The sequence below is a fragment of the Rhinatrema bivittatum genome, chromosome 2, assembly GCF_901001135.1.
Source record: "Rhinatrema bivittatum chromosome 2, aRhiBiv1.1, whole genome shotgun sequence".
NCBI classification, from domain to species: domain Eukaryota; kingdom Metazoa; phylum Chordata; class Amphibia; order Gymnophiona; family Rhinatrematidae; genus Rhinatrema; species Rhinatrema bivittatum.
The window spans coordinates 507,986,489-508,001,154 of record NC_042616.1 but is presented as its reverse complement, the minus strand read 5'-3'; the positions used below and the strand labels follow the sequence as shown (position 1 = coordinate 508,001,154).

At 45.5% G+C, this 14,666-nt stretch overlaps 1 protein-coding gene across 1 annotated transcript in view; it reads right to left on the bottom strand.

The window, feature by feature from the left end:
• JARID2 (jumonji and AT-rich interaction domain containing 2) overlaps window positions 1-14,666 on the bottom strand; it is a 585,747-nt gene that overhangs the window by 279,623 nt on the left and 291,458 nt on the right. Inside the window, 1 exon segment of the mRNA XM_029590689.1 lies at window positions 615-744. Within this exon segment, the coding sequence (XP_029446549.1) occupies window positions 615-744 (130 nt within the window).

Below are 14,666 nucleotides of genomic sequence, written 5' to 3'. Positions count from 1 at the left end.
ATATGCTCTAAGCTCTTAGCAGAGAGGGCTTCTAGATATTCCATCAGTCACACAGGTTCAGTTGGCCAAAACCAGAGACTGTGCCATCTCTGTCACAGTTCCTACGTTCTGGAACTCATTGCCTGAGGCATTACGGCAACTGGATTGTTGAAAAACATGACTCTCTAAAGAGTCACTGATGCTACCCAATCACTGGATTACTGTATAATTCTGTATTAGACGATTAATCTTTGTTTTGTTCATTGTTTTGAATGTTATTTTATGTATGCTGTGATATGTACATTCCTTAGTGCCTAGTGCATATGCAATTAATACATTTTTAATAAAGTAAAGTTAGCTGATTTTTGTTTTCCAGTACCTTGTTGCCTTAGGCATTGTTTATCCTTCCTAATTCCTTGTGCTGGCTCTGCACAATCAGTTTAAGATAAGCCGATAAATTTTAAATATAAGATTACTACCCATTTACTAGAATCAAACCGGTTACCTACAACAGCAGAGACAGGACTGTATTAGAATTTATTTCTCAGCTAAAGTTAAAACAAAAAAATAATTGCAAGCACTGTAAAAATGAGTATAACTGAACCCAAGCTTTTTAAACAAACATAGATATGAACCTTTTTCTAACTGGCCCATCTTCAGAGTCCGAAGAAGTCACGCTGTTGGCATGTGAAGACCCTTGTGATGTATCATCCTTCTCATTCTCAGACTGTCCTGATCCTTTAGACTGGACGTTAATGAGGAGGCCTGCAATTTTGAGAAATGAAAAAAAATTAAGTAAAAAAAAAATATTCAGAATGTATTGTATTGCTGCGGTTTTACAGTAACCTTCATTTCACAGTGTATTATTGCACAAACTTGTTCAAGAGAGGTTCCATAACTGGTTAGAGATGAAAAATGACACAAAGTCCATCAAGTCCAACTCTTTTCCAATTACTCATGGAAAATTCTGTAATGTAATCCGGATAAAGGAGAGAGAAAAAGAAGTCTTGCATTTGTAGCCAATCCAGCAACACTAATGGGCAGGGGGAATTCCCTCCCAAGTACATGGAGATCTTCCCAAGTTTCTGGGTCAATCAATTCACACTGTCATTCCCTCTGATTTCACACCTCCAGAAACTCGGCCTATTTTGTGTGTTGACATCTTTTTAATCACATGGTCACAACGTTACATATGGCAGAAATTTCAAAGATGAAGAACTATAGCAGCATTTCCCTAACTCCAAGCTTATAAAGCTTCTCAAACATCCTGGAAAGGAACACTATCTCATAAGGTGCTGGACATATCAGTGTTAACAATCATATCTATTACACATTAGATAAACATCACTCATCATAAGCAATGCAATTAAGTCACATTGAATTCCACCGGCCTCTGGACATTACCTGGTAGAGACATACTGTATGACCCCCTACAATTTGTAGAGTACATCACGCCTTCTCAAACTGCAAAATTGACATCTTTAACCAAACATAAAGCAGGTCTAACATCCCTGCCTTCCACATCGAAAGGTCAGGTCCCTGTTTTCAAGCCATGCTTTGCTTTACTTTCAGGCAAAATAATTTCTGATATTTATCAATAAATGTTATTTTCAGGCACATGACCAAGGTGGCAGACAGATCAGCTGTTTTTGGGATTGTTTTCTTAGTGGTACACTGTGGTATAAAACAATTTCCCCTAACTGCTGTACACATAAAATAATCCCAAAGACAATGAACTAGTATCACATTACCCTGTCCACATTTTAAACATTTACTAGAGTTTCAATAGCAGACCTAAAAGCTTGATAGGGTGAAAGAGTCTTCCTGTGCATGATTCTCAACTGAAACTCACAAAAACCATTTTCAGTAGCTTTATTGGTTAAGGCATTCAAATTGTACATGCCTCGAGTAATCTGAACACTTAAATCCTTTTCCCATATAGTTGCTAATGCAGAGAATATCATAATCTTTAACAGTGTGTACAAATTTACAGAGATCCTGCCATTTTACAATGTGCCCCTGTCAATTTTGTATGACTGTGTCAGCTGCTGAAATGTTAGTGAGGTATATTTAGAAAAAGGTGACTTGAATTTTGTGGCAATATACATTTCTAAGCTGAAGATAGACAAAGAAATCTTTCTTCTGAAAGCCCAATTTCAACAAACAGTAATTGAATGACTGTATGTATCCGGTGTCATTAAGTCCTCAACTGTCCTAGTTCTGAGGTCTCAAAAACCTTAAAGACCAGATCCATATTGCCAGGTGGTATCAGGGACTGACCACATACCCTAAGTGGCAAATTCCCATTCAGGCTCAGTGCTTCAGAGGTCACAATAGAGCTTTAATCAAGGGAACATGTAGCAAACATAGCTCTGGGTTTACACTGGGGCCGATATAATAAGCCATGACACTGACCTTCCCACAGGTTTTAACTCCTGTTTTAGCACAGATGTTTGGGTGCTAACCTAACCCTGGTATGTAACAGCGGTTTCAGCACCAGAAAAACTCATGCTAAAACAGGAGTTAAAACCCAAGGGTCTAGTGGTTCCTCTCCCCTCCCAGCCCCCCTCATCTTAAAAAAAAAAAAAGTAAAAAGGCCAGAGTGGAACTCCCACCCTCTGGAATCCCCTCCAACTCATCAAAACAGATGAAGCCCTTCCAATCCACCACCCCCACTCCGGGAACCCCGGCCAGAGAAGACTTTACCTCCTCTGGCAGCCGATTGATCCCTCCACTGTCAGCTGTAAATGAAAGGACCAATCCCCTTCTGAAAGCATGAATAAATTAATATTAAATGCCCACATAATATTTATTTATTCAACACTTCACAGCCAGAATCCCAACCAGCTGTCCCCACAGCCGCCTGGTTTCAAACTCACTGGACCTGACAGATGGAAATAATAAAATTACCTCCTGTAGGCAAATGATATGAAATTTCACAAGAAAGATTCAGCAAGCTTCTCACAAATGTCCAAGTTTATCTAGCAGTCTTCACAAATAAGAACTTGACAACTCATCACTAGCCCCAGAATAAATATTTCAAACTCATAGGAAAAAAATATTGCTCCATCTCTATGTCTGATTACTTACTTTTGCCCAATAACCAATCCCTTAGGGATCTTAATAGACATACCATATTGTAATATCTAAAATTTGGAAAACCCATAGCTCCCTTATCTCCAGGTGCCATTAATTTTGAAAGAGGTAGCCTAGCTCTCTTACACAAGAACTCTGCACACATACAATTTATAACTTTAATATCTTTCCTAACTAGGACCAAAGGTAACATCTGTAATTCATTTAACAGTTTCAGAAACAGAACCATCTTTATGAGTGCAATTCTACCATGTAATGACAGGGGAAACGCCATCCAGCTCTATAGCCTCTCCTCTTAAAATCTAGCAGCAGAGGAGATATATTACACAAATACCAAACCTCTGGGTTTTTCTGAATCACTAGGCCCAAATATTTAATGGTATCACTTGCCCCTCTTAAAGGAAAGTACCACATCTCAGCCGGTTTTATTTTTAATCTCTAAGAAAGAAAAGCATGCCCAATTTAGTCACCATGTTGTTCCACATCATCATCACTGAGTAAATAATCTCTTCCTCTCATGGTACAGAAATCTTTTCATGTTTAGCCTAAGGGCATACACTTCCCTGGCTTGTGTCTTTGCTTTGAACGTAAATAGATCTCCTGCAAGATCCATGTAAGGTTCACAGATTTGTACAAGATAATTAGATCTCCTCTGATGTGTCTGTCTTGTCTAAGAAAAATCATCCTGATATGGACCACTTTTCAGCATACCTAAACTCTTGCATCCTCTATTAATCTGGTTGCCTTTTTTTTTTTTTTTTGCATGTACTTTAACATCCCTAAATCCTTTCTATAGGATAAGAGTGCAAAACCTCTACACCTTTTACTCCCAAGGAGGGCCTCAGACAGCAGCAAAATATTTTTGGCCCTTGTTTCCACTCCCAATTTCGTAGAGAATTAAATTGTAACTCTCGCTAAATCATTTATCTATTGATACTTAGAAACAAACACATGCAATAGGAGAACTGCACAGAAGGAACAGTCTAAGTAAACTGTGAAGCAAAGATTTAAGTACTTGAATGTTAGACAATTTGTTTATAATGGGTAATATGTTAAGAATATATAATTAAAAGCTACAGAGAAGGCAGGTTGATTTAATTTAAAAGAAAGAATGAATGTTCGTGTGATCATGGTCCCTCATGCAACATCGCTGAATATTTATAAGAACATCAGACGACCACATGAGTGGAGGGCGTTAGACAAGATACAAACTACAAATAGTGCTATAGTGAAGGATGTAGTCTATAGGCTGCATTAGCAGAACAGTGAAAAGGTTTTACACTAGATTCAGGCTACTACAATCAGTACATTAGAGGGGGTTTACAAATCCTCAAAAGCCAAATCCAAATTTTAGCATGCAGAAAATACATATTGGACAGTTCAGCTGAAACCTTCAAGCCAGCAGGTAACCTCAGCAACAGAGAATTTACAGGTTAGGAAAAGCCAAAAATCAGGCAATACTGATCACTCAGTGCAGCTATTTTTAAGGGTGAAATCTCCTCCAGGAGAACCCTGTGTGACTTAAGCAGAAGGTAATGAATCCCTTTGAATCCCTCATCATTACTACTTATCACAGGCTCATTCTCTTCGCTGAGAAAGTGTACATGCACAAGTCTGCCTGCCCCCATCACCCCCTGGTTCTGAAGGGGCAGTTCATTTTACCTAACACAAGAAAAGGATTAAAATGTCAACATAGATTGTATTCCCTTTGGTTTACTTATAGCAAAACTAATTAACAGAGAGGCACAAATTTAAAACATTTTATGAAAAGCAGGCACCTAGAATATAGCAGCTTTGTTAGGTATAGGAACAAAACAGCAAGTAAGCTATTAAAGCAAGACCTATTGGAAACTGAAAAACGACTTCAAAATTTTGCTTCTCCAATTGATGCTCTTTGAGATCTCTGACAAGTCACTAACCCTACTGATCAGTTTTTTTTCCCTTCCCTCCCACACAGCCCAGTCCATTTTCAGTAGTCTCCCTATCACCTTCTCACAAGCCTCCCCTGGTTCTGGCTGTCTTACCTTATTACTATTCTAATTGCTACTGCTGTCACCTCTCCCCAACTTGTCCCCTTCTTCCAGGACAGTAGAGGTACAGGCTCTGATGAGGCAAGCCACAATTGGCTCTATTCTCCTCCTCTTTTTTTGGGATAGCAGCAATGCAGGCTTTTGGGGGGGGGGGGGGGGTGTTTGAGGATAAGCCGTCTTCATCTTGTCAGGTGCCATGCAGGTGATTCCCAGGGCCATGATCGGCCCAGCTTTCATCTTCTGCCTCAGAATGAGGTACAAGTGCATGCAGACAGTAAAAGCAAAGGCTGCGTGATCAACTGCTCTCTCTTTGTTGCTCGTGCCACAGAAGGTGCCAAGTCACTGCTCTTTGTATACAGGATGGCAGACTGCTTGCAGCCATCTTTAAGAAAGCACCAAAACAGGCTGGTATACCTGCTCTGGAAACGCACCTCGTTCCCAGACTAGGCCCACAGCATACTGCCACCCTTATTGTATCTCAGATGTTTTTATGCCATTTTATTTGTTTTACTTAATGTTTTGATTTTGTTGTGAATGTGCATTTTGTACATCGCCTACAGTCTGGCACCAGGTGTTGTAAAGGTAGCATCTTCTGTTAATAAGGCAAGATCAGGATCAGGCAAGCATCTCCTTAAGGCAGTATAGCTTGCACTGCGTCCAAAGTTAGACAATTATTTACTGGACTCAGCTCCAAAAAGTGCTGGTTGAATTTAAGCCCTGATGAGAAAGGGTGTTTTGGTGGCAAACCTCTCTATCCTCCCTGATTGTTGCTGAGCACCTAATTGATTGATGTGGGGTAAACATGTGGATGACCCACAAAGATAAGTCGTTCCCATGACAATCAAAGTCATGTACCCAGGCAGTTCACTGCAAGCTGTTTCCCCATGAGTGTAAAATATCAATGTAGAAATTACTTACCTGATAATTTCATTTTCCTTAGTATAGACAGATGGACTCAGGACCAATGGGTATAGTGTGCTCCTGATAGCAGTTGGAGACGGAGTCAGATTTCAATCTGACGTCAGCACTACATATACTCGTGCACAAGGCTTTGCTCTCCAGTTTTCTCCTCAAAAAGCAATTATGGATATGTGTGTGTTTGGATAAGTTTGAATAACTTGAGTAACTTGATTAACTTGATTATTCGGATTGGTTGACATGGATTCTAGCTGGAGACCGCTAGGGCACTCAACAGAGAAGCAGAGACACCTGGTAATATGGGTGTCTGAACTAGAGATAAGGGTTGGCTTGTGTTGCACTCGGGGGGAGGTTCCCCCTGAGGATTCTTGATTGCGAGGCAGCCATGGGCGGTGTGCTGAGTCCATCTGTCTACACTAAGGAAAATGAAATTATCAGATAAGTAATTTCTACATTTCTTAGCGTGTAGCAGATGGACTCAGGACCAATGGGATGTACAAAAGCTACTACCGAACTGGATGGGAGGCTGCCTGTGGCCCATTTAGTACTGCCCTTGCGAATGCTGTATCCTCCTTGGCCTGAACATCCAAGCGATAGAATCTCGAGAAAGTGTGGATGGAGGACCACGTTGCCGCCCGACAGATCTCTGCAGGTGACAGCATCTTAGTTTCTGCCCAGGACACTGCCTGGGCCCTTTGGAATGGGCCTTGGCTTGTAGAGGTGGAGGCTTGCCTGTCTCTACGTAGGCCGTCTTGATTACTTCTTTGATCCAGCGGGCTATGCTTGCCCACAAGGCCGCTTCCCCTTGCTTCTTCCCGCTGTGAAGAACGAACAGATGGTCCGTCTTTCGTACAGGTTCTGATCTTTCCAGGTATCTGACTAGGAGTCTGCCGACATTCAGGTGGCGAAGAAGGCGTGAGTCTACCGAGTCCTTATGCTCACCTGGAGATGGCAGCGAGATGGTTTGGTTTAGATGGAAGTGAGAAACCACCTTTGGCAGGAAGGAGGGTACACAGTGCACAGCTGTATGGATCCCGGCGTGAATCTGAGGAACAGCTCCCGGCATGATAGCGCTTGAAGTTCGGGGATTCGATGGGCTGAGCAGATTGCCACGAGGAATGCTGTCTTCAAGGTCAGGAGCCGTAGGGACAGACCACGAGTTGGTCTGAACGAAGCTCCCGCTAGGAAGTCTAACACTAGATTGAGATTCCATAGGGGTATCAGCCACTTTAGAGGTGGCTGAATGTGCTTGACCCCTTTTAAGAACTGGGAGACATCTGGGTGGGCCACTAGGCTGGTGCCTTCCACCCTGGGTCTGAAGCTGTCCAGGGTGGCCAGTTGCACCTTGTGGAGTTGAGGGACAACCCTTTGTTCACGCCGTCCTGCAGAAATTCCAGGATCATGGGGATTTTGACTATCCATGGAAGGATGTCGCAGTCCTCAAACCACACTTTGAATATTCTCCATACTCGTACATATGTTAAGGAGGTGGAGAACTTGCACGCTCGGAGCACTGTGTCAATCACTGGTCCTGAGTATCCACTCGTTGGGTCTTCGTGGAGGGTCGGTCCTTGCTGGAGTAGATCCTTGTGTGGAGGTAGGCGTAGAGGGTTTCCCGCCAGAAGTCTTCGCATGTCCGCGTACCACAGTCTTCTTGGCCAGTCTGGGGCCACTAGAAGTACCAGCCCTCTGAGGTGTTCTATCTTGTGGATGATTCCGCCCAGTAGTGGCCATGAAGGGAAGGCGTACAGTAGGTCCCTCCTGTGGCCAGGACTGAATGAGGGTGTCGATTCCCTGGGATAGCGGTTCCCGTCTTCGGCTGAAGAACTTGGGAACCTAGGTGTTGGACCCAGTTGCCAGAAGATCCATGGCTGGGGTTCCCCAGTGGTTTACTATCCGCTGGAAGGCTGCTGTAGACAGTGTCCATTCGCCTGGATCCAGATTCTTTCTGCTGAGGTAGTCTGCAGTGACGTTGTCTTTTCCCGCGATGTGGGTGGCTGAGATCCCTTGTAGGTTTGATTCTGCCCATGTCATTGGGGGCTCTATTTCCAGAGACACCTGCTGGCTTCTGGTTCCCCCTGGTGGGTTGATGTAGGCCACTGTTGTGGCGTTGTCCGACATGACTGACTGATTTGCCCCGCAGTCTGTGACTGAACCATAGGCAGGCTAGTCTGACTGCTCGGGCTTCCAGTCGGTTTATGTTCCATGCCAACTCTCCTTTGTCCCATTGCCCTTGAGCCGTTAGCTCCTGGCAGTGGGCTCCCCATCCCCATAGGCTCACATCCGTGGTGAGTAAGGTCCATTCCGGTGGGGATAGGCTTGTTCCCTCATTCAGATGGTCTTCTTGTAGCCACCATTGTAGATGGTTCCGAACCTTCACCGGTAGCTGGAGGGGTGCGGAGTAGTTTTGAGACATCGGGTTCCACTGTGACAGTAGGGAATGTTGTAGGGGCCGCATATGGGCCCTTACCCATGGGACAACTTCTATGGTTGATGCCATGAGTCCAAGGACTTGGAGATAGTCCCATGCCGTGGGGAGAATGGAGTTCAACAATGCTTGTAGTTGTTCCATCAGTCTCTTTCTCCTTGTAGGGGGAAAGGTGACTTTGTTCCATTTGGTGTCGAACTGGAATCCCATGTACTCTAGGGATTGGGAGGGCTGCAGGTGGCTTTTGAGTGTGTTGACGATCCACCCGAGGCTCTTCAGTAGTTCCTTGTTTCTGGTGGTTGCTTGATGGCTTTCCTCTGGTGATTTTGCTCTGATCAGCCAATTGTCCAGGTATGGGTGTACGAGGATTCCTTCTTTCCTCAGTGTCGCCGCTACTACCACCATGATCTTGGTGAATATTCAGGGAGCCGTAGCTAGCCTGAACGGTAGGGCCTAGAACTGGTAGTGATGGCCCAATATCGCAAAGCGTAGGAAACGCTGATGGATGCGATGGATCAGTATGTAGAGATAGGCTTCTGACAGATCCAGGAAGGTCAGGAATTCTCCCAGTTGTACCACCTTTATGATCGAATGCAGGGTTTCCATGCAGAAGCGGGGTACCTTCAGGTAGCAACTGACAGGCTTGAAGTCCAGTATGGGCCGGAATGTTCCTTCTTTCTTGGGCACGATGAAGTAGATGGAATAGTGCCCCGAATTTTGTTGATGCGTGGGCACCGGTGTTATTGCCTTTAAGGCGAGGAATTTTGATAGCGTGGTTTCCACTGCCTTCCTCTTGGAGGGGTTGTGGCACGGAGAAATGACAAACTTGTCCAGGGGGATGCTGTGGAAGTCCAGGTAGTATCCTTCTCGGATGATGGATAGGACCCAATTGTCTGATGTTATTTCGACCCATCTTTGGTAGAATAGGGTGAGTCTGCCCCCTATGATCTCTTCCTGTAGATGGGTCTGCTGATTCTCATTGCATGTTGCGGCTGGGGCATGGTCCTGAGCCGGCTCCTCTTTTGTTGTGTCGGTTCCGAAAGGACTGTCCCCTGCCAGTGGGGCGAGGGGCTTGGTAAGTGTTTTTGTATGGTCTAAAATGCTGGGATTCTCTGCCCTTGGGTGCCCGGGGAGAGGGCCGTTGGTTCTTCTTGTTTATGTCCTCCGATAGATGGGGTACTGGGGACTCGCCCCATTTGTCGGCTAATTTGTCCAGTTCGCTTCCGAACAGGAGTGTTCCTCTAAAGGGCATTCTCGTGAGCCTAGTCTTAGAGGTCGTGTCAGCTGACCAGCTTCGGAGCCAGAGCTGTCTTTTGGCTGCCACTATGGACGAGAGGCTCCTGGCTGAGGTGTGTACCAGGTCTGAGGTTGCATCCGTGAGGAATGATATTGCCGGGTCTAATGCCTCGATTGGCGTAGTTGCATCCCTGGCCATAGCCAGGCAGGAGCGTGATACCACGGCGCAGCAGGCAGCGATCTGAAAGGTCATAGCTGATACATTGTAAGACTGCTTGAGGATGGATTCCTGCCGTCTGTCATTGGCATCCTTGAGTGAAGCTCCTCCCTCGACTGGAATGGTAGTGCGCTTTGTGGTGGCGCAGACCAGGGCGTCGACCTTGGGAAACTTCAGGAGTTCCTTCATTGCGGGGTCCAAGGGGTAGAGAGCTTCTAGGGCTCGCCCTCCCTTAAAGGTGGCCTCTGGAGCATCCCATTCCAGGTTGTTGGACGGCCTGTAGTGTAGGAAAATGGTGCGAGGTCTGGCGGAGCCCGGCCAGGAAGGGGCTCGCCTTGGACACTGCTGTGTTGCATGTGTCTGGGATGGCCAATGCCTTCAGACTCGTGGCTACGAGATCTGATAATTCGTCTTTTGGAAAGAAGCGCATCATGGTTCGATATGGTTTCGTTCCTGGAGGGATTTCCCCCTCTTCCAGGGGTTCTGATTCCTCCTCCGAGACATCTGTGTCCCCTATGGGGAGGTATTTGTCCAGGGGAGGCTCATTTGGTGGATGCCGGGAGGGGCTTGGAGGTTCTGGACCACTGGCGGGGGTTGTGGTTGTGCCGCTGGTGGTCTTGTCTGTGCGTGGATGTAGGACTGCAGCTCAGCGAAGAATCTCGCCCAGGTGAAGTTGCCTGAGACTGCACTGGGTCCGACGGCGCTCCCCGAGGGCCCCCACTGTGGAGGGGCTGAGTTGGGAATAGAGAGGTCCGGGGTAGTCTCGCTGGTGGATCCAGAGTCCTCTACAGGCTGAGGGGGACCTTGTCTCAGTTCTCCCCGAGCTTCTTCACATAGCAGGCACAGGGCGGAAGTCACCTCGGGCTGCGTCGCTCTCAGGTGGCATGCCGGACAGAGGACGTGACCTTTAGCTGTCTTGGACGGCAGTGCCATGATTTGCGTGTGTATCCTGTACAGGTGCATGTGCCGGGAGACCTGGTTATGCGCTCCGTGTTCTCTTACATTGCGCGCGTAGGAACGGAAGATGTGCCTGTGACTGTGTGCGCGGGCCTAGTTGTGCGCTCGGCACCCTTGAGCGTGCCGCTGTGCGCACAAGTACTTTGTGAACCCGGCTGGCCGCTGTGCACGCGGCTCAGTTGTGCGGACGATGCAGCGACTGGGGGGGAGGCGCCGGCGACCACCCGGTAAGATGGCAGCCCCCTCAGGGGGTCTCCACGTGGGAGGACCCTCTTTCCAGATCGGGGTCTAGCCCGGACGGGGCTGCTCAACCCGATTGTACAGACGCTGGAGGGACGATCTGTGCGGCTGTCCGAGCCTCGGAGACCGGAGACTTAGAGAAAGTTTTCTACCTTAACTTGTCTTGGCGCTTCCCAGTCTTCTGCCGGGCGGTCTGCGGCTGCTGGGGGAGAGGGGATTACCTACACTGCCGTGCTCGGTTCTGCACCTGCTGCCTCTCAGCCGCTCCCTTTTCAGGGGGCAAAGTCCAAGCCGGGTCGGCCACCGGACTGAGGCTGCCTCTCAGCCTCTCCCTTTCCCGGGGGCTAAGTCCACGCCAGGACTGAGGCTTGCTTCTGAGGGATCTTGGAAATCACCTCAGGAAATCTCGACTGGAGGAGGGCCCCTTAGGTATCACCACAGAAGAACAGGACTCGTTTTGGAGGTAAGGTTTTCTTTGTTTCTTCTTTAAATTTGGAGTTTGGTTTTCTAACGCTGTGCAAGCGTGTGTGAAGTCCCAAACTGCTATGGAGTCGGAAAAAACTGGAGCGCAAAGCCTCGTGCACAGGTATATGTAGTGCTGACGTCAGATTGAAATCTGACTCCGTCTCCAACTGCTATTAGGAGCACATTATGCCCACTGGTCCTGAGTCCATCTGTTACAAGCTAGGAAAAAACAATATTAAGCATGTACAGTAATGGTCTAAAAAGCAAGAGTGGCTTTTAAATACATTAAAGAGAAATCTGTTTTTTGTTTTTATTTTCAGTTAAGTACCAGTACTTGCACAGTCATGAGAATATATCAGCAACATCAAGATTTACAATAGAAATGTAAGAGCAAATACAGCACAACTGGGCATAAGTGAGCCAAAAAATAAGCACCGAGTAATTAGTATTCAGATCTGGGAACAGAGAGTGCAGCCTTGTTCGCTCTACTGATCTGATTTTCCGGAAAGTCAAAGAATATGCATGAAATATATCTGCATACATTGCCTCCACTGCATGCAAATATTCTCATGTATATTCATTATAGATATCCTGAAAATCTGATCAGCAGGGGGGCCCTGAGGACAGGTTTGGCAACCACTGATCTACACTATAAAATCCAGCGAATGAATACAGTAAGCTTGCAGTATCAGAATGTGACTTTGAGACTAATTTCATGGAGTCATAAACTGCAATTTCAAGTTAAAACCCATATGATGGCTGTTAAAAGTGGCTATATACATGGCAAGGCTGTGTTGTGTGACAAAGCTGTAATGTAATATAAATCTCAAGAAACACAATTCTGTTACTGTATAAAATGCATCCCCACTTCTACATATTCTGCTGTACTGAAGATATTCCTGAATTGGGTTGCACCAGTGATAAAACAAATTTGCTTACCTATAATAGGTATCCTCTGAAGATAGGGGAATTGTCTAGTCACACTAATGGGTAACATGGAACACATTTACAGAGTTCTCCAGGAAAAACCCAAAAGCTCCCTCTGGGCAAGCATGGAAGTTTCATGACTCCAGAGCCCCTCGGCATGCCTCAGTTTGTCATCTTTCACCGAGAGCAATGGAAGTGTTTTTACCAACTGCTATGCTGTCTTTTTCAGAGAAATTCTTTCCTTTTCAGAGAAAATTATGTCTGTGATTTTTCTCTCACTTTTCTTAGTCAGGATTTTAAACATTCCTGTCAATAAGCCCCAAATTTTGACAGTCACTGGGGCCGATGCAATTATGTGCGCTGAAAGTGGGCACATGCAATATGGAAATTAGGGGGTCGCACTAGGAAGGAGGAGCTAGGGTCGCTTGCACGACCTTAGCGCCTCCTTCCTAATGCGACCCGCCGCGGATGCTGGTTATGAAGACCGATGCCGGTAAACTCGGCCTCGGTTTTCATAACCTGCCTGTCTGCCAGTAATAAAAACGGCCGCCAGCATCGGTCTTCATAACTTGGCGGTCTGCAGTTATTTTATTTTTTTTACTTTAAAAAAAGAAGTACAGAAAAGCAGTTTTTTCTGCTTTTCTGTACTTCTTTTCAATGCGCTCAGCTATTAACGCCTGCTCCAGGGAGGCGTTAATATCTGAGCGATAAATGTGCGTCAGACGCACATTTAACTTTTTGCATTCGGAGTGAATGAGTAATAGGCTCATTCACATGCATTTGCATGTGATGAGCGCTCTCTCATTCACTCCGCGTTGGACGTGCGTTAAATAGGCACTAATCCCCCTATTACATTAGCGGGTGGATCAGCGCCTATTTATCCCGCATCTGACTGCGGGTTATACAGTGCGCTTGGCTGAGTGCACTATATTGCATCGGCCCCTCAGACAGATGTTCCCAGTTGGAGAAAACATTTTTTCTACTCAGGGCATCTGCCTTCAATCTTTTTTTTTTCTAATGACAGAGAAGGTAGCCATTTGCTTTAAGAAATACCAAGACTGGACACAGAGGGGCCAAGATTCAGCACCATATGTCTGGGCCAAGTAGGAATTTAGCAGGACTAACTAAAAAAAACTAGAAGAAACTAGGGATTATTATTTTCAGCTTCCTGGCCGAGACAAATTGTGTTTCCAATCCTCCAAAATGTATCAAGACACCAATCAAGCTGGACATTTTTCCAATTTTGATATAGAATAAAGAAACTTTACTTCATACCAACCACACGTTTTGGATGTTGAAAGCAAAGTAATACTCTCTTATGGTTTCTATAATTTATGTTTTGCAAACTTCTGGCTTCTAGGTGGAAACACATTAGAATGATCATATATTGTAAATTAAGGTTACCAACTCACCTCAAGTTGACCAAACAGGCAGATCCAGTCTTGGTTTTGCCCCGTTGCATGCATGCAGTTGTAGTTCTGATTGTCCCACTGATTTCCCTAAGAACTACAACTGCATGCATACAACGGGACAAAATCAGGACTGGATCAGCCTGTTTGGTCGATCTGGGACTAGTTGGCAACCCTACTGTAAAAGGAGATGGCTTGCTGTCTAGTATAACAATGAGACCCTGTATCATTTCTATAGAAGCTGCTTGAATACCTTCTAGTTATCTCAGAGGCTAGGCTCAAAAACAACTTACAGGCTATAACAATGCAACTGACATATACCATCATTAGGGAAGAAGGGAAGACTAATTTATGTACAGCCCTTAATTGTAAAGCTCGCACAGGACTTGCTTCATTTGAAGTCTCCCATCAAGCAGCTTGAATGAAATGTCATGGGATCCCAACATGGTTTTAACACAGTTGATGAAAGACACTTTTAAGTTCTGAACTTTTGTGTGCTAAGATGTCTGACCTGGAAGGTTGCTTTTCTGATGGTAGCAACTTCAATCTGGAGAACTCCAGGCGCTAGTAACTTATCCACCTTATAAGTTTCATCACAACAGGGTGGTGCTGGGCATGAAGCCTAAGCTTCTGCCTAAAGTCATAATGAACTTTCATTTTAAATTGGACATTTTTCAGATATTTTTCCTAGATGAATGAGCCCTGCACACCATGAATAATGAGCGCAGTTGTCTATCGGGAGTGGAATAAAGGCCCTAGAATGG